The sequence below is a fragment of the Trachypithecus francoisi genome, unplaced genomic scaffold (assembly GCF_009764315.1).
Source record: "Trachypithecus francoisi isolate TF-2019V2 unplaced genomic scaffold, Tfra_2.0 Lachesis_group10, whole genome shotgun sequence".
NCBI lineage: Eukaryota > Metazoa > Chordata > Mammalia > Primates > Cercopithecidae > Trachypithecus > Trachypithecus francoisi.
In genome coordinates, this window is record NW_022681455.1 from 36,208,697 (window position 1) to 36,228,594 (window position 19,898).

Here is a 19,898-nt window from a genome sequence, read left to right on the forward strand (position 1 = left end):
ACCCACCACAGATCAGTTTATCAGTTCCTGGCATCAGCTGTACTTGCTAGCCATTGCCCCCTAATTCTCCAAGGCAAGGCGAGGCTCAGAGCCCTCCAGGGTGGCTCAGCTGGCCCCAGAGGGCAGCAGGTGGGCCTTTCTTAGCCTATGGACCCTGACAACTCTCCAAACAGGGTGAGGGCCCAGAGAAGGACCTAGCTGCAAAATTGATTTCATGCCATTCCCCCACCCTACTCCTGCATATCCTGCTTGCTGCACTGACCTGCTAGGTTCTTGGTGGCCTCCTGCATGGAGTCTCCCAATTTACTTCCCTCTGCCCCGTACTCTCTACCTGGTTTTGCTGGTCCTGGCCAAGTGGGGCCACAGGAGCCCCCTATGAGACCCACTACTGCCCAGCCTCTTACTGTGCTTGCATTTCAGGCAGTGGCTTCCAAGGGACAAAGTCCTGCCCTTGGGTGTGGAAGACACCGTGGACAAGCTCAAGATGCTGGAAGGCCGCAAGACCAGCATCCGCAAGTCAGTGCAGGTGGCCTATGACCGTGCGATGATCCACCTGAGCAGAGTCCGGGGGCCCCACTCCTTCGTCACTTCCAGCTACCTGTGAGGGCGGGGCTGGGCCTGTATCTGCTTGCCCTGCCTCCGTCCCGCGGGGCACAGAGAAGCCTCTTCTGCCCCTGCCAGATGTATGGCCGGCAGCTTCCCCCTCTCATGGTAGGCCAGGGACTGGGCTTCCTCCCCACTAGGGGCAAGGCCCCAGTTTTGACCAATTGCATGGTTCTCCTGGCAGGCCTGCTGTGTGCCAAAAACTCCCACCCAAGGTCCCTCAGGGGATTTTTTACTGAAGAACCAGTTAGAAGTAGAAAGAGCTGTGAGGCTTGGGCCCAACTTAGGAGATGGACCCTACCCAGATGGCAAGAGGTCCTGGGCTCCTTCTTGAGGGGCTGCCTGGCCCCCTCCATCCTACTCCCACTAACTACACCTCAGGGCGGGTGAGGTTCTGACACTGATCCCAGAGATGCTGTGGATATGCCAGGGTCCCAAGGGGAATCTCCCCAAGCTCACTGTCTCTCCCGCTTATCGCCCATTCTCACACCTCTTCCTTGTCCCATCTTCTGCACCCATTGCTCACCTTTTCTTTTTCTCTTGTGCCAAACTGACAGAAACCGTCACCACACTGGTCTTTTTCTTTAATGTCTCATTCCCCTTGAGGCCAGCTGCTATGCCAGGTGGTGTCTCTGCCAGGCTCCTCAGGGCCCAGACAGAGGCCAGCCCACAACCTGTGACCCCCTCCCCCAGGACATCACCTCCCACCCACAGACCTTCCCTTTTGCTGTCCACACAACTTCCCAGCTCTGCGAGTGTGCCCTCTGGATCAAGGCGGGTCCCCTCTTGTTTTCCTTTGCTGCCACAAGGTGGTCCAAGCCTCCAGAGTGGGCTCCTGTCAGGCTGGGTGTGCGAGTGTCCATCTGTCCACGTGGACGTCGAGGGTGGTTGGGATGGAGCTGTGCCCATCAGCGGGGTCTGCCCTCTTCCCCCTTTTTTCCTCTCTCCTCTCCTCGTGGACTTTTTCTGCAATTGCAGTCTTAAGCTTCACTCTCCACCACCCGGATGGCATGGCGCCTGCCACCAAACATCTTCCTGGCCTGTGCTCTTCCCTGCCCTGTCTAGCCTCTGCTACTCCCACTTCCCAACTGCAGAGAATGCATTACTTTTATTTCAAACTCTCTGCCTCCTTCCTTCTTTCTCTTCAACCCCCTCCCCACCTTCACCTTCTCAAAAATGGAAGGAAAAAAACTGTGAACGGGGAATGCTGACTGACAAACCAACACAACTTTCAGAGGCTTCAGTGTCTGTTCTCTAGACATTTCTTTTCACCTCCTGAGCACCAAAGTTGCAGGGCCAGTTGCAGGCCGCTGACTGCCATGTTGATTTTTAACCTGATATTCTTTTTAATTGTTTTAAATTTTTCATAGGGGAGTTTTGGACAAAACAAAGTCACTGGGGAGATCACTGCCATTTTTACACACTTGACTTTTTAAAAATACAACCAACCAACCACCACAACTTCTTATACATTTGGGACATGAGCCAGAGTTTAAAAGGGAACCAACAAAACACTATAACTTAAAAGGATGGGGTTTTGGATTTTGTATAATAATAAAAACAATACAGCATATGGCTAGGGAAGGACATGGTGTATATAATTGTAAAATACTGTTCTAAATTATTCAGGCCTATAGTTTCCATTATTGGAGTCCTCCATTGTGTGGCCACACAGTGTCGTTGATTTAAAGGAGCCAGTGCTTCCCCTCTCCCCAGGTAGTTGGTCAGCTGTGGACTCTGTGACCTTTGTCTAAACCTGTGTTGTAAGATCTTGGGACTTTCTCCCTCTCTTTCTATGTCTATCTCTTCCCCCCAACACTTTCTCTTCTTAGTCTCTCTTTATTTTTCAATCTCTGAATCTTTTAGTCTCTCTCTCTGAGTCTCATTTTTTAAAATGCTCTTTTAGAACGGGAAACGGCTCAGATCCTGCTGTGGCATGGGGCCTATGTGTCTCTGTCGCGTCTGCTGTGAAGCACATGATGCTCTATTTATTGTAGAAAGTGACTTTATTTGCTTTCTAGAATTGTTTATAACAGATGGTATAAGAGAGGTAATAAACAGAGAAAAATCTATGCTTGTAAAGAATACAAAAGTTAATTTTACCTACTATAATATGACTGTCTGAAACTTATTTTCTCTCTGAGAAATAAATGTTCTAATAGGCAGTAGTTGCTGTGTTGTGTTTAATCAGTAGGGACCTACCACCTACCCTTCTCTTCCTGTTCCCTACAGCCACCTCTTCAACAGGCCAGGACCATTAAGAATGGGGTTGTTTAGCTGTTGCAGTTTCCTAGCTAGTGAGGGCTGTATCTTTTTTTCTTTTTTTTTTTTTTTTTTTTGAGACAGGGTCTCTGTTGCCCAGGCTGGAGTGCAGTGGCATGATCATAGCTCACTGCAGCCTCAATTTCCTAGACTCAGGAGATCCTCCTGCTTCAGTCTCCCCTGTAGCTGGGACTACAGGCAGGTGCCACCATGCCCAGCTATTTTGTGTTGTTGTTTTTAGTAGAGATGGAGTCTCACTGTGTTGCCCAGGCTGGTCTCAAACTCCTGGACCCAAGCAATCCTCCTGCCTTGGCCTCCCAAAGTGCTAGGATTACAAGTGGGAGCCACCATGCCCAGCCTCTGTCTATCTCTTGGACCCCTGGGAGCAGTGTGAAGATGTTCTCTGACTTTGCTTCCCTCCTGCACAGCGCTGGCACCTTCTGGTAGCTATTGGAAGGTCTGTCCTACCTTCCCATGCCTCGCCTTCCCTGAGGCCATGTTCCTTTAGGAGCCTCTGCTCCTTATTCAGAAGGAAAGTGACTCTTTGGACACACCTGGCACCTACTTACAAGCTTGCTGAACTCGAGACTCTAGGATGCTCACACCTCCTGTTTCATTGCTGCTGTTTTAATTCTATAGATGGGTAGCTGGGACACATACACAGAATATAGGCCTCACTCCTCTTAAAGCTGGAAGGCATCCTTGAGCCTACCTGGTCTTCATTTTAAAGACAAGGAAACAGACCAGCAAAATGAAAAGACCAAGGTCAGCCAGCTAAGAAATTGTGGCAGAATTCTGGGACAAGGATCTGACCAAGGCTTTCTTTCTGGACTCCACAGCATTTCAAGACTCCACTGGCCTATTCTGTATCGTGTTCCTCTCTCAGTGGCTGTGGCTCTGGCATTTCTGGGTGGGAATGTCCTGAAAAGCAGAAGCAGAGGGGAGTTCCCAGAGACAAACTACTTAGTTGCTGGGCATAGAATAGCTTTTCCCCTGTCCCTACTCCTATCCCATTCTGGTCCTACCTGGCTCCTATGCTTGTCTCAGTGTTGTGGCTGAGGACTCAGGGGTCTCTTGATCACTTCCTTCATGGGGCCTTTGACAGCCTTGTCACTGAAGTCAAAAAAGTGTCGAAGTTCTCGTTTTGGCCTAACAAAGTACGGCCAATGTGCTGATAATCCTTGTATTATGTGTTGGGGCTGCAAAGACACACAGCCCTGGTCTCAAGACACTTACAACCTGATTTATAAGATACGTCTCACATAACTCCGCATAAGACCAGTGTGAGAGTCTCAGACATGTGGAAGCATTTAGGAGAGACATGTTTGGTTGGGGAGTAATGAAAGCTTTCAGAAGCAGCAGTTAATTCAAGCCTTGACAAATGGGGTTAAGAAAGACTTTATGAATTGTAAGTTGAATTAAAAAGACATTCGCAAAGTATTTACAAAATATTTAGGGTGAAATCACAAGCTCATTCTATAAAACATTTTAGAAATAAAAGTGGCCAGATGGGTAGGATTTTAGCACGCGAGGCTAAGAAGCAGAGGCAAAGTCATGGCTCAGAGAGAGATTGTGCATATTCCAGCTCCAGGGACTAGCTGACCTCCCATGTGACTGGAAGCCACCGAGGTGGCGAGCAGTATATCGGGCTTAAAAGCCCTGTCACTGTCCCTCACTGTGTGACCCTGGGCCTCTCTGAGACTGATGTAATAAAGGATCCCGAAGACAGGGCAAGGTGGGTGCCATTCATATATGGCAGGTAGCAGCATTCATTGAAAGATTTGAACAGGGCAGAGACTTGACCGGAGCTTGGCAACTAACTAAACTCAAAGTTAAAAAGCAGGAGTGTTAAGACAGGATACTGGGTGGCTGCTGGAGGGATCACTGTGGGTTTTGAAGGGAGGAGAAAGTATAGTTTTTTGATGAGTTTGTGTTGTCTATGGGACATCTAAGAAAAACCTCCAGCAAGCAGATGGGAGTTGAGCCCAGAGTTCAAGAGAAAGATGGGAGCAGATGAAAGAAATGTGGGCACACTGGAGACCACCTGGGCAGTTAGAAGAATGGCCAAGGACAGCAAGGAAGGCGAAGGACAGACCTGAGGAAAGCTCCTTACATTTAAAGTCTGGGATTGGGGAGAGGGAGAGACAGCACCTTTTGAAGGGTCTGTTCTCCAGGGAGGGCCTCACAGGGAATGTCAAGCCCTCATGCCACAGATGGAAGGGAGAGGCAGGTCAGATGTGCTCAGCATCACAAAGCAGGAAAAGACAGGGCTGGACCAGAACTCAGCACCCACCCAGCCCTTTCTGCTCCCCACAGACTTACATATTACTCAAAGTAGGCAAAAGTGTCCTTAATGAATTTTATCAGTGTTGGGATTGAAATTCATGAACTCAAGTCTAAAATGATACTGTGATATTGGGACGTGTGTTGGAGACACTCTGACTCTCAGAATAGAGAATCCCATTCTCCTAACAAGTTAAAAAAAAAATCATTGAAAGCATTTGCCAAAATCCCTGGGCAGCTTGGCTGCTTCCATTAATGTATTAGATGCCATTAGCACCTGAGTGTGAATGTGCCGGTGTGTCAGATGGGCTCTCCTGACCTGGCTAGGTTCTGAGCTTCACTTTGAGAGAAGAGCAGGGGCTAGTGGCAAGACTGCCAAGATCGCAGCAGTGCTGAAGGAGAGATGGAGGGTGTGGGCCTTGACTACCCGGAGTCTGCAGGCCTCCCACAGTGTCTGCAGTAGGGCAGTAAGTGTGCAGGTCTCTGGTCCTGCTGGCTGCAGCCATCTGGCCTCTACTGAAGCTGGGATGAGGGAAGGAGGTCTTTGGAGGAGGGAAGTGGTTTCTCCAAAAGGTGGGTCAGAAGTTTCTTACTCTGTGGTGAGGAAGAAGTGCCAGGGAGTTACGTGCTGGGCTAGAGCTGGAGGGGAGTGTTGGCTCCGCCCTGGTGATAGGGGAGAGCGGCAGGGAAGTGCTAGGGAGAGAAGGGCCGGGCCCCTGGTGAGGGCGCGACATTCAGGCCTGGCCCACGGACCTAGGTGAGGACAGGCACTCTTGTTTTTGAGCCCAAATGTTGCATTTTCCAAGACCACTCTGACCCGCCACGCCCCCGACCCTGGGCCTATAAAAACCATGAGACCCTATCGGGCACACACACACAGGCAGCTGGAGGTCACGGGAGCGGAAGAACACACCGAAAGGCACCAGCAGATGCCGACAGGATATCTACGGCACGAAGACGTGGAATTTGGCTGAGGGGGTGGGGGGGCGGTCGGGGTCCAGCTGCCGGGCAGCCCAGTTCCAGGGGAAGACCACCTTCCAACTCCATCCTCCCTCTGGCCTCCCCATTCACCTCATTAGAGCTACCTCCACTCAGTAAAACCTTGCACCCATCATCCAAGCAAGCCCACAGGTGATCCTATTTTTCTGGTACACCAAGGCAAGAACCCAGGATACAGAAAGCCCTCTGTCCTTGTGATAAGGCAGAGGGTCTAATTGAGCTGATTAACACAAGCTGTCTGCGGGTGGCTAAACTGGAAGAGCACACTGTAACACACACCCACTGGGGCTTCCGGAGCTGTAAACACTCAAACCTTAGACGCAGCAGTGGGGTCGGAGCCCACGCTCCCCATGACCTGCCTGTCTGCATGCTCCCGCTAGGGGTTTGAGCTATGGGGCACCAGAGAAGTGAGCCACAACCCCATCGCATGCCCAGCGAGGGGGATAAGGGAACTTTTCCCATTTCACTGGCACCTGGGGTGACCTTCTGTCTGCCCTTTCCCTTCAAGGGTGGCAGAAGGTAATCGGGGATAGAAAGAAAAAACGTGTGTGTGTGTGTGTGTGTGTGTGTGTGTGTACGTATACATACGTATTCTCTTCAACTTTAATAATAAGGCCAGAACTCACCGGCTACACGCAAACACTCTATTACTGAGCTCTACCCCCATCACAGGCTACATAGCGTCAAAAAAGCTAGTTGTCCCCCAAATTTCAGAAGGGCTGTGGTGCTGTTTCCGAGAACATTTTGCGTCCTTTGCTTGACACCCGTAAGGCTGGTTGGAAGAGGGTGGATTCAGTTGAACTCCTGAAGCCGTGTCTCAATCCCTTCCTCTTCCTTTCTGCCTAGTATTCGTCCCTTTGGGGGATGCAGAAGCCATACTGGGGATGCGACTTTGATGGTTCCTCATGGGCAGGGAGTGTCAGGTAAGGACCCAGGGGTAGACCCCTTCCCTCCAGCTTCACAGTCCCGGGTGACACCTGAAAGAGATTTTATCTAAGCTAGTCATGAAAGATTATAAAATTTGTGGGGATTTTTGTATGTAATGTGGGAAAATTTTTAAGTGCAAAGGAGACATTAAGAACTATCCTTATTCTGACCACGCAGAAATTACCATTTTAATGTAATTCCTTATGGTCTCTTGTTTTTTCTAGGTAGAGCATGTATTTTAGTTTCTTGTACTGGGTAGTTGAGAAGTCTGTTAGCTCTCTGACATCACTGTGGAAGTTCATGGTACAACTGGAATGCAAGTCCTCCCCACGCCTCCTCAGCCTAAGTCGGGCTTTTTCTCGCTTGCTGTGGATTGTGGACTGGCCTAAACCAAGCATTGCCTGTTTGTTTTTCTGTTTTGTTAAAATATCGCTAGTCTCCATAGCATTTGAAATTAGATGGGAGCTACGTATCTTCATCCTGACAACTTTGCTCTCTTGGGTCAATTTCCATGGAATTCAGTCCTAGACCAAATTCTGCCCCATGTACAAACACCTAATGAGTGAGGAAGCTACCGTATGGCCATATAATTCTCCTCTTGATTGAGAAGTTCCCACCTCTGCTTTCGGGTACAGCCATCAGCATTCAGGAACGAAGATCACTCCACAGCAGAGACAACATGCTTCCGAGGGCAGGACCAGTTACTGGAGTAGTCAGGTCGGGAGCAGGAGGAACAGAGCTGGAACTTTGAGTATTTGCATGTTTTAGACATAGTTTTACATACAGTAACTCTGGCACACAAATCTTAAGTTTAATCTCTATGAGTGTTTGTATGTGTACCCACCCATGAAACTGGGACCCAGACCAAAATACAGAATGTTTCCAGTGCCCCAGAAGGTTCCTCATGGCCCCGCCCAGTCAGGACCCCCTCTGCAAGTGTAACTACCATCCAGACTTGCATTGCCGTGGGTTAGTGTTGCTTGTTCTTGAACTTCAGATTAATGGAATCACACAGCTTGTGCTCTTTTGTGTCTGGCTTCTTTCATTTAACATTGTAGCTCTGAGCTCCACCCTGTTTTGCATGTAGCTATAGTTTGCTTTTTGTTGTTGCTGAGTAATAGTCCATCATCCAAACACACGGCAGTTTGTGTATCCATTCTCCTACTGATGGGCACTGGGTTATTTCTGGTTTAGGGCTGTTATAAATAACACTGCTGTGAACATTCTTGTACATGTCATTTGATGGACATAAGTGCTTGTATGTCCCAGGAATGGAAATACTAGGTCATGGGGCAGATATATGTTTAGCTTTAGTGGATTCTGCCAGTTTCCCATTTGGTGTTCAGTTTACATTCCCGCCTGTATTCATCTGATCTTGCACAGCTCCCCACCTGTATTAGTCTGATCTCTCCCAGCTATAAATACATACCTGAGACTTGGTAATTTATATAAAGAAAAAAAGAGGTTTAATTGGCTCATGGTTCTGCAGACTATATAGGAAGCATGGCTGGGGAGGCCTCAGGAAACGTAGACTTATAGCCGAAGGGGAAGGCGAAGCAGGCACATCTTACGTGGCCAGAGCAGGAGGAAGGGAGCAAAGTGGGAGGTGCTACACACTTTAAAACAACCAGATCTGGCCGGGCGCAGTGGCTCACGCCTGTAATCCCAGCACTTTGGGAGGCCGAGGCGGCGGATCATGAGGTCAGGAGACCGAGACCATCCTGGCTAATATGTTGAAACCCTATCTCTACTAAAAATACAAAAAATTAGTCAGGTGCTGTGGCGAGCGCCTGTAGTCCCAGCTACTCCAGAGGCTGAGGCAGGGGAATGGCGTGAACTCAGGAGGTGGAGCTTGCAGTGAGCCGAGATCACGCCCCTGTACCCCAGCCTGGGTGACAGAGCAAGACTCTGTCTCAAAAAAAAAAAAAAAACCAGATCTGAGTCATGATCCAATCACCTCCCACCCGGCCCTTCCTCCAACACTGGGAATTAAAATTCAACGTGAGATTTAGGTGGGGACACATATCCAAGCCATATCAGAGTGTAGTTGCTCCACATCTGTGCCAACACACAGTACTGCCGGCCTGTGGCGTTTGCTCCAGATCCGCTTGTTGAGTGACTTCCATTAAGCTCCACTGTGCAGCAAGGCCTCTGTTTTCCTTTACAGTACTTTCTGGCTTTAGAGGGACAGTTAGGAACTGCCAAGGTGCTTTTCAACTGGGGAATCTTGATTGAGAGGATAGTGACAGGGGAGAGCTCCCTGGAGTGGATTTGCTGCTGATCCTGTCCTGGACGCCAGGGCATGAATGCACCTGGCTGTGCAGCCCGGGCTTCTCGTAGCACCCACTTCCGTACTATGGTGCCACCCAGATCCCTGCATGGGCTGTTTGGGAAATAGGGTCACACTGGGCAGTCCTTTTTAGTTCAGAGCAACACAACCTTTCCCACCTCATCCTCCCCGTCACTGCCATTGGGCTCTGAGGACCCACTTCTGCTCGAGGGTTGCTTTTTTATTTTCTGTTTTTGTTTTCTTGAGATAAGGTCTCACTCGGTTGCCCAGGCTGGAGTGCAGTGGCTCAATCACAGCTCACTGCAACCTCTGCCTCCTGGGGCTCAAGCGATTCTCCCCACTCAGCCTCCCAAATAACTGGGACCACAGGTATGTGCACCACCATGCCCAATTAGACTAATTTTGGTACTTTTTGTAGAGATGGGGTTTTGCCATGTTGCCCAGGCTGGTCACGAACTCCTGGGCTCAAGGGATTTGCTGGCCTTGGCTTCCCAAAGTGCTGGGAATACAGGCGTGAGCCACTGTGCCAGGCCTGAGGGACCCATTTTTGAATACAGACCTCAGCCTGTGTCCTGAGGTGTTAGAAAGGACCCCTGCGCATTGCACCCATTGTGTCCTTGTCTACTGGCTGATGCCCAAAATTCTACCCTTAGTGCTTCATGCTTTACCTCTCAAGGGCATGATCCTTGGGGACATGGCAGTGACCCTGGTTAGAGTGGGCCTGTTTTCCTTTAAGTGACTGGTATCCCAGTGTGAACAAAGGATGTGTGAGCAGATTTTGATAAGGCAATACAGCAAGGACACTGAGTCCTTGAGGAGAAGGTTTAAAAGGAGATGAAAAGGGCCTACTTGCTGCTGGTTGACCTTGGTGCCACAGATGCACATTTCAGTCATCAAGGATGAAGGCTCAGAAGACTCTGAAGCAACTTCAAAGGAATCGCTTGGATCACAGGTGGGGTGAAGGTTGGAGATAAGAAGGCAGGGCCAGGGAAAGAGACCCAAGGGAGCCTCGTTTGGAAGCAGAGCTCTGGAAACAAAAGACTGCAGAGCCAGGGTCAACCTGGGCAACTGTTTGAAGCCGGCCCCATCCTCAGGTACAAGAAAGAGCATCCTCTGGGTCTAGGCCTGAGTTGTGTGCGGAGGACACAGGCTTTCCTGGGCGGGCCCTCAGGCTTCTGGCTCCACTCGTGCCTGTGGCACACACACAGGTTTTGATAGCCAGAGCCCGGCCAGTCCTCCTTTTTCTGCTCCCTGTCCCTCCCGGGACCAGGACTTGGCCTCTCCCCTCCACCCTCCCTTCTCTTCCTCCTTCCCCTGTCTCCTTCTCTTTAAATTTTGTGATTTTTAAGTTCAATTGATTTATTGTCCCTCCTTGTCCCCAGCCTCCCAGTTCTCCTCCCCAGAGGAAACCAATTTCACCAGTTGCATGTGTAACTTTCCAGTGACACTTTATGCACACGAGTGATGTGCATGTCCCCTTTCTCTCTACAAATGGTAGCATACTTTTTTTTTTTTTTTTGAGACGGAGTCTGGCTGTCGCCCAGGCTGGAGTGCAGTGGCCGGATCTCAGCTCACTGCAAGCTCCGCCTCCCGGGTTCCCGCCATTCTCCCGCCTCAGCCTCCGGAGTAGCTGGGACTACAGGCGCCCGCCACCACGCCCGGCTAATTTTTTGTATCTTTTAGTAGAGACGGGGTTTCACCATGTTAGCCAGGATGGTCTCGATCTCCTGACCTTGTGATCCGCCCGTCTCGGCCTCCCAAAGTGCTGGGATTACAGGCTTGAGCCACCGCGCCCGGCGGTAGCATACTCTTTATACTGTTCTAGGCCTCATTTAAAATTTTAAAATTAAATATCGAGTAGATACAAAAATAGTATAGAATATATATACATTTTAAAAACACTCACAATACAATAGGCCAGCATGGGTACCCACGCCCTGTTCTAGACAAAGAAGCTGGGCTTTTGAAACCATGTACCTCTCTCCAGCCCCACCTCCTCTTCCCCTAAATACTACCATGAACTTTACGCTTATCCTGCCCTTTTTGTCTCTTCATAATCCTACTGCTTGTTTATAATAGATTACAATAAATATACTATATTTTTATACTAAATAAGATAAATGTAATAAACATTATATATAATGGACATAAATATATATAACACATTAATATGGTATACCGTCTCACTTTTTTGGAATATGAACAGAATAGTTTTCTACAGCTTGCTTTTATTTCACCCATAATTATAGTTCTGAAGTTCAGTGTACTGATATGCATGTCTGGAGTTAGTTCATTTTCACTCTTGTATAGAATTCCATTGCACGGAGATACTATGATTATCTTCATTGGACTATTTTGTTTATTAATAATAATTATTATTGTTTTCTAATTTATTTTTGGAGACAGGGTCTCACTCTGTTGCCCAGGCTGGAATGCAGTGGTACAATCATGGCTCACTGCAGCCTCAACCTCCAGGGCTCAAACGATTCTCCTACCTCAGCCTCCCAATTAGCTGGGACTACAAGCATGAGCCACCACACCTGGCTAATTTGTAAAACTTCTTTTATAGAGACGAGGTCTCACTGTGTTGCCCAGGTTGGCCTTGAACTCTCAGCCTCAATAATCCTCCTGCCTCAGCCTCCCAAAGGGTGGCTTATGCCTGCTGGGATTACAGGCATGAGCCACTGTGCTTGGCCTCACTGGACTATTTTAGGACATTGGATTGCTTTCAATTTTGGGCTTCTAGGAACAGAGCTGGTACAAATGTTCTTAATTGTTTCTTCTGGTGTGTGTTGGGGGGAATGTTGGGGGGTGGGGGTTGGGTAAGAACTTCTCTAGGGCATTTGCAAGGTCACTGGGAAAGTACATTGTCAACTTCAGTAGATAATGCCAAAGTTTTAAAAAGTGGTTATAACCATTCACACACCCGCTAGTAGTTTGAGCATTCCCCTGGCTCCACTTCCTCACCAACACCTGCAATTATCAGCTTTTTAATTTTGCAGACAGTTTTGTGTGAAATTGTAACTCACTGTGGTGTTAGTTTTCATTTCCCTGGTTATGCATGCTGCATTGTTTTACTTAAAATATATCTTGGTGACTATTCCATATCAGAGCAGTGAGGACTTCCTCCTCCTTTCTCGGCTGGAGAGTGTTCCATCGTCATATGAAAATCTTGTGGTCAATTTAACCCATTCCCTATTGATAGTCACTGAGTGGGCTCCAGCCTTTTGCAGTCGATTCTGCGATGCATAACTTTGTGTATAGATAGCAGGGCGCAGCTGCACATGGGGGTGTGGACATGTAGGTTTTTCACAGGAACTTCCTGAGATGCTTAGAAGAAAAGGAAAGATAGTGTTTGCTCCCCCTGGCCCTGTGCCTCCCTATTTTCAACAAACTCCCTTAATTCCATCAGTGCCCCAGGGTCAGAATGGCGTCTGTCCTGTCCTGATTGTCCTGCACCATCTTTTCTCTCAGGTGATGATGTTCCTCTCCCACCCATGTCCCTTCAAGCCACCCCCACCTCCACATAGACTCCTCAGGAATTGTCTCTACCCAGCATCTCTTACTTTTTCTCTTTTTTCTTCCTTTCTCTCTTTCTCTCTTTCTTTCTTCCTTCCTTTCTTTTTCTTTCTTTCTTTCTCTCTCTCTCTCTCTCTTCCCCCTACTCCCTCCCTCCCTCCCTCCCTCCCTTCCTTTTCTTTCCTTCTTTTTTTCCCTTTTTTTTTTTTTTTGATCAGGGTCTTGCTCTGTCACCCAGGCAGGAGAGCAGTGGTGCAATCATGGCTCACTGTAGCCTCAAACTCCTGGACTCAAGTGATCCTCTTGCCCCAGCCTGCCAAATAGCTAGGACTGCAGCTGCTCGCCACCATGCCCATCTATATTTTTTGTAGAGACAGGGTCTTGCTATGTTGCCTTGGCTGGTCTCAAACTCCTAGGCTCAAGCAATCCTCCCTGCTCAGCGTCCCCAGTCACTGCCAGACAACTTTCTTATGAACATCCCCATCTCGGGAATTCAAGTTAGTATTAACTGAGGGATTAGACTTTGCCTGGCCCTGAAAGAGAGAAAAATAAACTGACTACCACTCTAGAGAGTGTTTAGTCTCAAAAGTGGGCACAGTAACACACACACACACACACACACACACACACACACACACACAGACACACACACACACACAAAACCAAACAAACAAACAAAAAAACAGGTAAAGGCAGACAAATCCCAACCCATCCCCTATGTGCTATGCCCTGGACAAACCCTCTGACATCCCTCAGACTCAGCTTCTTTCTCTATGAAAAGGGACAATAACACTTACCTCTTGTGGGTGTGAGGCAGATGAGGGCCAATGTCAATAAACCACTCACATTCATGCACTCACTAGTCCAAGCTTTCATTGTTATCAAGGATAATTCTAATTCAAGCAGCTATGAAGAGGCTGTGACAGACACAAAATCAGCCAGACGGGAGCCCACATTGGAGGGCAGCCCACATCGGAGGGCGTCCTGGAGGAGGAGATGATTGAGCTGCTTCTATCAAGGTAGGCATTGTATAGGCAAGTGGGAAAATGTGCATGAATGCATGGTAGGGGATGGTGCGAAGATTCTTGAAGGAGAGACCTGCAAAATCAGAAGCATGGAGAGTGAGGGAGGAAAGATTTGGACATGTTTGGGAACCAGTGTGTAAGTGGGGAGAGATGTGGATTGTAAAGGGTATGGGACCTACTGCCCGAGAGGTGGCAAGAGCTCCATCTTTGAGAATTCAGTGGGCAAAACAAAGTCCTGGGGTGGGCCCAGGAATTGGCCCTGCACCAGAAATTCAGATGCACACTTGTGTTTGAGAATTGCTATTTTCATCTGAGGAAGGAGGTGCCGCCCAGGATGAAGGGATGTGGGGTTCAGTAGAGCAGGACCCTATTACCAGAGAGCCCAGCAGTTAGTCTGCAGGGGGCTTTGCTCTGGGAGGAAGCCTGGGGGCTGGTATCGCATTTGACTCAAGATACTCACCTCCCCCAACTCTGCTTTGATGTGGTATCCTGCAGGCATAAGGACTGCCATGGGCTGGTGCCTGGGGCATTGCATGAGAAACAAAAAGATGAATTGCATGTGCCCTCCAGGAAGTTTGGAAGCCGGTCTGAAGAGTGGGAAGCCAGGGCTGACTAAACATCTATAGCAACCATTTCCAGCTAAGAGCTTTAAACTCATTAGTCTCAATCTCCCAACAGTCCAAGAGGGTTGGAGGCATTATGTAATTGTCATGCCCCTTTCCTGCACAGAGTGAGCCCCAGAGAGGTTGAGTAGCTTGGGCAAGGTCACACAGCTGGGAAGTAGTGGAGATGGAATTCACAAGTCCATCTGATTCTAGAGCCCATGCAGTGTTTATTTCTCTCCCTTCCTCTTCCACCTCCTCTTTCTCCTCCTCCTGCTTCCTCTCTCTCTCTTAGATATTGCATTTACATGGTCGCAAAATCAGAGGGTACAAAAGGATATACCGTGATAATCCTCCTCCTACTATTTCCCAGTTTTCCTTCCTAGAGAAAACTAAGGGTACTCGTTTCTTGCAACTAGCTTTAGAATATTCTGTTCGTATATAGATGAGTATATTTCATAGATATTCTTTGCCATTTTTTAGACAAAAAAAAAAAGATGGCATCGTATATGTACTGTTTGGCACTGAGGTTTTTTTTGTGTTTTCTTTTAACCTAGTATTTATTGGTAGTCTTTCTGTATCAGTTCATAAAGAGCCTTTCCTTATTCTGCTTTATTATCTGCATATTCAACTTATCCTCTATTTGGTGGATGTAGTGGGGGCTTCCGACCTTACGCAGTTACAACCCATTCTGTGTGAGCATCCCTGACCTCAGGTGCAGAAGGCATGAGCAGCACATTTGTCAGATAACACATCTGTCAGATAACACCCTAGAAGGGGAGATGCTGGTGCCACTCATTACCTTCTCCTCAAATCTGCTCACAGACTTAACCATAATGACATTTCTTTCTTCTATAATCTGGCTGCTCAAGCATGTTCCTCTGACAGCACTTTCTCCCACAGACTCTGTTGCCAAACTTGGGTCTGCCCACCGGGTGCAGCAAAGCCAAGCACTGACATTGGGATTTGCAGCAAGAGAAAGTGAGGTATTTACGCAGGGCACCAAGGAATGAGAGTCATGCTCATGCTTAAGTCCCGAACTCCTCAGTGGCTCACAGGTAAGGGTTTTTAAAGGCAGGGAGGCAGAGGTTACAGGCAAAGTCATAAATCAATTCATGGAGGCTGTGCATCGGTTTGACCTAAAAGGGTGGGACATCTTGAAGCAGGGCCCGCAGGTCATAGGTGGATTCAAAGACCCACTGATTTGTGATTGGTTAAGGAGGCAAAGCTTTGTCTAAAAACCTGGGGTCAGCAGAAAGGAATGTTGAGCTCTGGCCTGTGGGCGTGACTTCCTCCAGGCCCCTCAGGAAGAAATGTTGAACAAAGAATGGTGGTCTGAGTTCAGTCCTCGGCTCCCAACTGAAGTCTCCGTGCTAGTGGATGGCATTTTCCATTGATGGGGGCCTGGGTTTCTGAAAAACAACTCAGAAACGTACATTAAGATGTTATCTTAAGTTTCAATAGGGAACTAAGTATTTTGTGACTAACTTCCTTGGCTATTTTTCTTTAAAAAGCTATTATTACCTTCTTGCTTATCATGTTCATTTACTCTCAGGACTAGCTAGGTGCCTGGAATTTCCCTTGAAAGAACTCAAGATTTTCCTTTATTTCCATTCCTGGCAAGGGAGGTATGCCTGGCAGGCCCTTAAACTCTGTCTCAACTCTGGCTCTCTGGATGCTGGTCCTGCCTTCTGGGCACTGCTGCGGGGAGGGGTGGGTGGCTCTGCCCCTGTGCCCAGCACACAGTAGGTGGGCGCTCAGCATGTGGGGAGCTGCATCTGCTCTTCTGGGGCATTGTCATTTACCTTCAAGGAGCATTTCCTCATTCGGTCCTCACAACAGCCTTGTGGGTACCTGGCAGGAACCATCATCCCCACGTTACAGGTGGGCAAACAGGGGCTCAGGGACATCCTGATTTGGCCTTGGCCTCATTGGCTGAGGAGGAAATCCAGGCCCCCTGACTCCCCACACAGTCTCACTCCTCGCCCCACCCCTCCACACTGCCTCCCAGCGGCTGCTGAAATGCAATTAGTCAAGGAAGGACCTGCTTTTCCGCTTTATACTGTCTTGTTATTCCACACACAGAAATACCAATGGCACAGGGCCATCTCAGCCTGTTTTTGTTTGCCAACAAACATGAGAAAGATTAGGATATCTAGCCAACATTTTGCGAGTCCTCACAACACTGCAGGCAGGTCTCTGTGCACATATGTGCTCATCTACTTCTCAGAAACAGAGGGGTAGGGGCTGGTATCACCCCTGCGCACAGATGAGGATAACGAGTAGCAGGGAGCAGAGCCAGGGTTTAAACAGATCCCATGGTTTGGGATTTTTTTTTTTTTTTTGACAAGGTCTTTCTCTGTCACCCAGGCTGGAGTGCAGTGGTACAGTCGTTGGTTCACTGCACCCTCCGCCTCCCAGGTTCAAACGATTCTCCCATGTCAGCCTCCCAAGTAGCTGGGATTACAGGTGCATCCACCACCACGCCCAGCTAATTTTTGTATTTTTACATGTTGCCTGGCCATGTTGCCCAGGTCGATCTTGAACTCTTGAACTCAAGTGATCCACCCACCTTGGCCTCCCAAAGTGCTGGACTTACAGGTGTGAGCCACCGTGCCCGGCCAGATCCCATGTTCTTAATTCCTCCTATCAATCAATTACATTAGTTATATGATACTGATAAATTGTCATTATCAATATAATTCGAGCCTCTGCTGAAATGGTGGCGATCTACTTGGTATGATTTCAGAGACAACAGGAAGGTCCTTTAAGCATAAGAAACTAGACGCCTTCCCACCCAGCTTCGAGTCACTCACAATTGCACAACTCGAACTCCATCCTTTTCGCCCATGGCTTTGAGCCCTGTTGAAACAAGATCCTGCCAGGTGTTTCTCAGTCTTCTAATGCTCAGGCCTGCTTTTCGTGACATAAACAGCTCTGTCCCTTTCTGTAGTTCTAATTATGAAAACAAAAGGTTCTTCCCACATGTAAAATTACATCGTACTCTTAAATATGTCTTCTCGAACTCCATTGCCCCATCCCAGACTCAGGACCAGCCTCCGCGCGCTCACTGCTGTCTCTGCTTTCCGCACTCCCTGCGGATTTTAGCTCCCATCTCATGTCCTCTCTCCAGCTCCTCCTGCCCCCTGCATGTTGGTTTCACCATCCACCTACCAGCCCCGCCAATGGTGCCCTGGCCTCCTAGTTCTTTGACCTCCTCTCCCCAGTGATCTTCTGGGGCTCAGCACTCAGGTTCACGGTCAAGCTTGAGCCCTCCAGAGAAGCCACTGTCAAACCTCTTTCCGGCTCCTACCTTGAAGCCATCACCCCCTCAGGGCCCTAGAGTCTACTGACCTCACCCCCGTTCCAATCCCTACTCCCTCCTTTACCAGCCTAAATTCCAGGGCTAATTATTCTAGTCCCTACCTTTTCTATACTCTCCCCTCTGCACCCCAAGCTGGACTGTACTCGCTTGGCAAAACCCCAATCCAGTTAGATCCAGCTCTCCGCCAGCTCTGCCTGCTCTACTGTGGTCTTACTTGCTTGTTTTATTACCTCTGACGCCCCCACCAGCATGTTGACCCCACGGGGACAGGGGCTACGTCCCTCCTACTCTGCCCTAGCAGCCAAAGAGTATCTGGTACATAGTAAGTGCATATTCATTAAAGTGTATAGTTGAAGAACGATTTTTTTCCTGGGTATGGAGAAGGATCTGAGAGCAGGTTTACCATAGTATCTGGAAAAAAGTAGAAGGTGGAAGTTGCATTGTGTCCAAGTGGGCTAGAGGAGGGTCGAGGAGGCAGGTATGAGGGCGAAGCCCAGGGGCTCCTTCAGTTTGCCCAAGAGAATGCCACCATTCTTTCCTAATTAGCTCTTTTTGGTCTGAGAGAAGATCTTAGAAGAGTATTTCATTCTTGGGCTCTAATCACAGGATTCTGAACCTTTACTAAACTGTTGCTTCCTCCAGTCTTGGTTACTCAAGGCTCCCGAGCCAACTTTTGGATGGCTGTGATTATCTGGGATGTCTCAGGAGTGACTAACCACTTACCTCTTCCAAGTTCTGAATTTTACAACAGGAAATTGAGCCCAGAGAACAGAAGGACACATGGGTGCTGCTGGTAGAGCCGGAACTGGAACCCAGATCTGCCTCCAGTCCCGGGCTCATCTGCCACCGTGTGCCATGCCCTCTCTCTGTTGTCACATGCAGTCACTTGCCTGATTGTCCACACCCTTAAAAGAAGCAGAGAAAATGTTTGGTGTAATCCACACTGAACACTCAGATGAACAATGCTGTGGGAGGGAGGGAGGGAGGTGGTTTAAAAAAAAAAAAGTAAAAGAGAAAGAAAAGAAAAATGCAGCGGAGAACAGATTGAAGGATCCGACAAGGCTCTGGTGAACCTGCAAAACTTACTTCCTGGACGACAGCATAGTTCTCGGGACTCTGCATGTAGCACCTCATCTACTCCTCCAGCAACCCTCTGAGGAAGGCTGTTATTATTATGTCTATTGTATTGAGACACAAGGAAGTAAGGAAGTTGTGTAACCACACACATTGTTAGGAAGTGACAGAGCCTGAATTCAAACCCTGCTTGACTCGGGCTCATGCTTTATAACCTTATTCTTTAGGTGTCTTAAATGCTGCACCAAAATTGCTTTTCAATTTTTTTTTTTTTTTTTTTTTTGAGACGGAGTCTTGCTCTGGTGGCCAGGCTGCAGTGCAGTGGCGCGATCTCAGCTCACTGCAGCCTCTGCCTCCTGGGTTCAAGCGATTCTCCTGTCTCAGCCTGCTGAGTAGCTGGGATTACAGGTGCATGTGACCACGCCCAGCTAATTTTTGTACTTTTAGTAGAGACAAGGTTTCGCCATGTTGGCCAGGCTGGTCTTGAACTCTTGATCTCAGGTGATCCGCCCACCTCAGCCTCCCAAAGTGCTGAGATTACAGGTGTGAGCCACTGAACCTGGCCAACTTTTCAATTTAAGCAAACTTCCCCCCCCAAAAGACTGAGTCCTTTTGAGAAGAACTTGATCTTCTGAAACAGGATGGGTGTGGGCAAGGTTGGCACTGCTTGTTGCACTGGATGCTGGCTGCATATCTGCCCCAGAGAGGCCCAATAGGGAAGGTGCAGAGACCAGGGGAGAGGGAACTTGTTCTCACAGAGTCCCACTTCATGCCATGTGTTTCCGTCCATTAGTGCTGCTTAATTTTCGCTAGGGGCCAAGTCATGGGGTCCCACAGCTAGGAGGTGGTGTAACCTGCACACTTTCTCCTCCAAGAGACTTCCCAAGGCTTGTGTTACACAGGACATGATTAAACGTTACTAATAAGGCATTTCTGGGTCATGAGCTTGGGTTGGAAGTCATCTCGGTACATCCCGGCTCTGACCTTAC

The 19,898-nt window shown here is 48.5% G+C and overlaps 1 protein-coding gene and 1 long non-coding RNA gene across 9 annotated transcripts in view; one reads left to right on the plus strand and one right to left on the minus strand.

Moving 5' to 3' along the window:
- BRPF3 (bromodomain and PHD finger containing 3) overlaps window positions 1-2,771 on the plus strand; it is a 36,058-nt gene extending 33,287 nt beyond the window's left edge. For 4 of the 5 annotated variants that reach the window (XR_004438689.1, XM_033216962.1, XM_033216963.1 and 1 more), the window contains one exon: window positions 421-2,771. Coding sequence is in view for 3 of the 5 variants with exons in the window: in XM_033216962.1 (XP_033072853.1) it covers window positions 421-604 (184 nt within the window). In the remaining 2 variants the exon portion in view is untranslated. The remainder of the gene's footprint in view (window positions 1-420) is intronic. The other variant, XR_004438688.1, reaches the window with a different exon arrangement.
- A 3,950-nt stretch (window positions 2,772-6,721) lies between these two features.
- Window positions 6,722-19,034, minus strand: LOC117087123. 4 transcript variants are annotated; one of them, XR_004438692.1, is made up of 9 exons: window positions 18,922-19,034; window positions 18,559-18,740; window positions 15,753-15,922; window positions 14,369-14,429; window positions 13,681-13,981; window positions 12,394-12,694; window positions 8,021-8,270; window positions 7,692-7,819; window positions 6,722-7,124 (listed from the first exon to the last, which is right to left on the minus strand). It is a non-coding gene; the product is annotated as an uncharacterized LOC117087123 (long non-coding RNA). The 4 variants fall into 4 exon arrangements; XR_004438693.1 differs by lacking the exons at window positions 8,021-8,270; window positions 12,394-12,694; window positions 13,681-13,981 and having other exon boundaries at window positions 6,727-7,124; XR_004438691.1 differs by lacking the exons at window positions 8,021-8,270; window positions 12,394-12,694; window positions 13,681-13,981; window positions 14,369-14,429 and having other exon boundaries at window positions 6,728-7,124; window positions 15,753-15,933.
- Window positions 19,035-19,898: the final 864 nt, after the last annotated feature.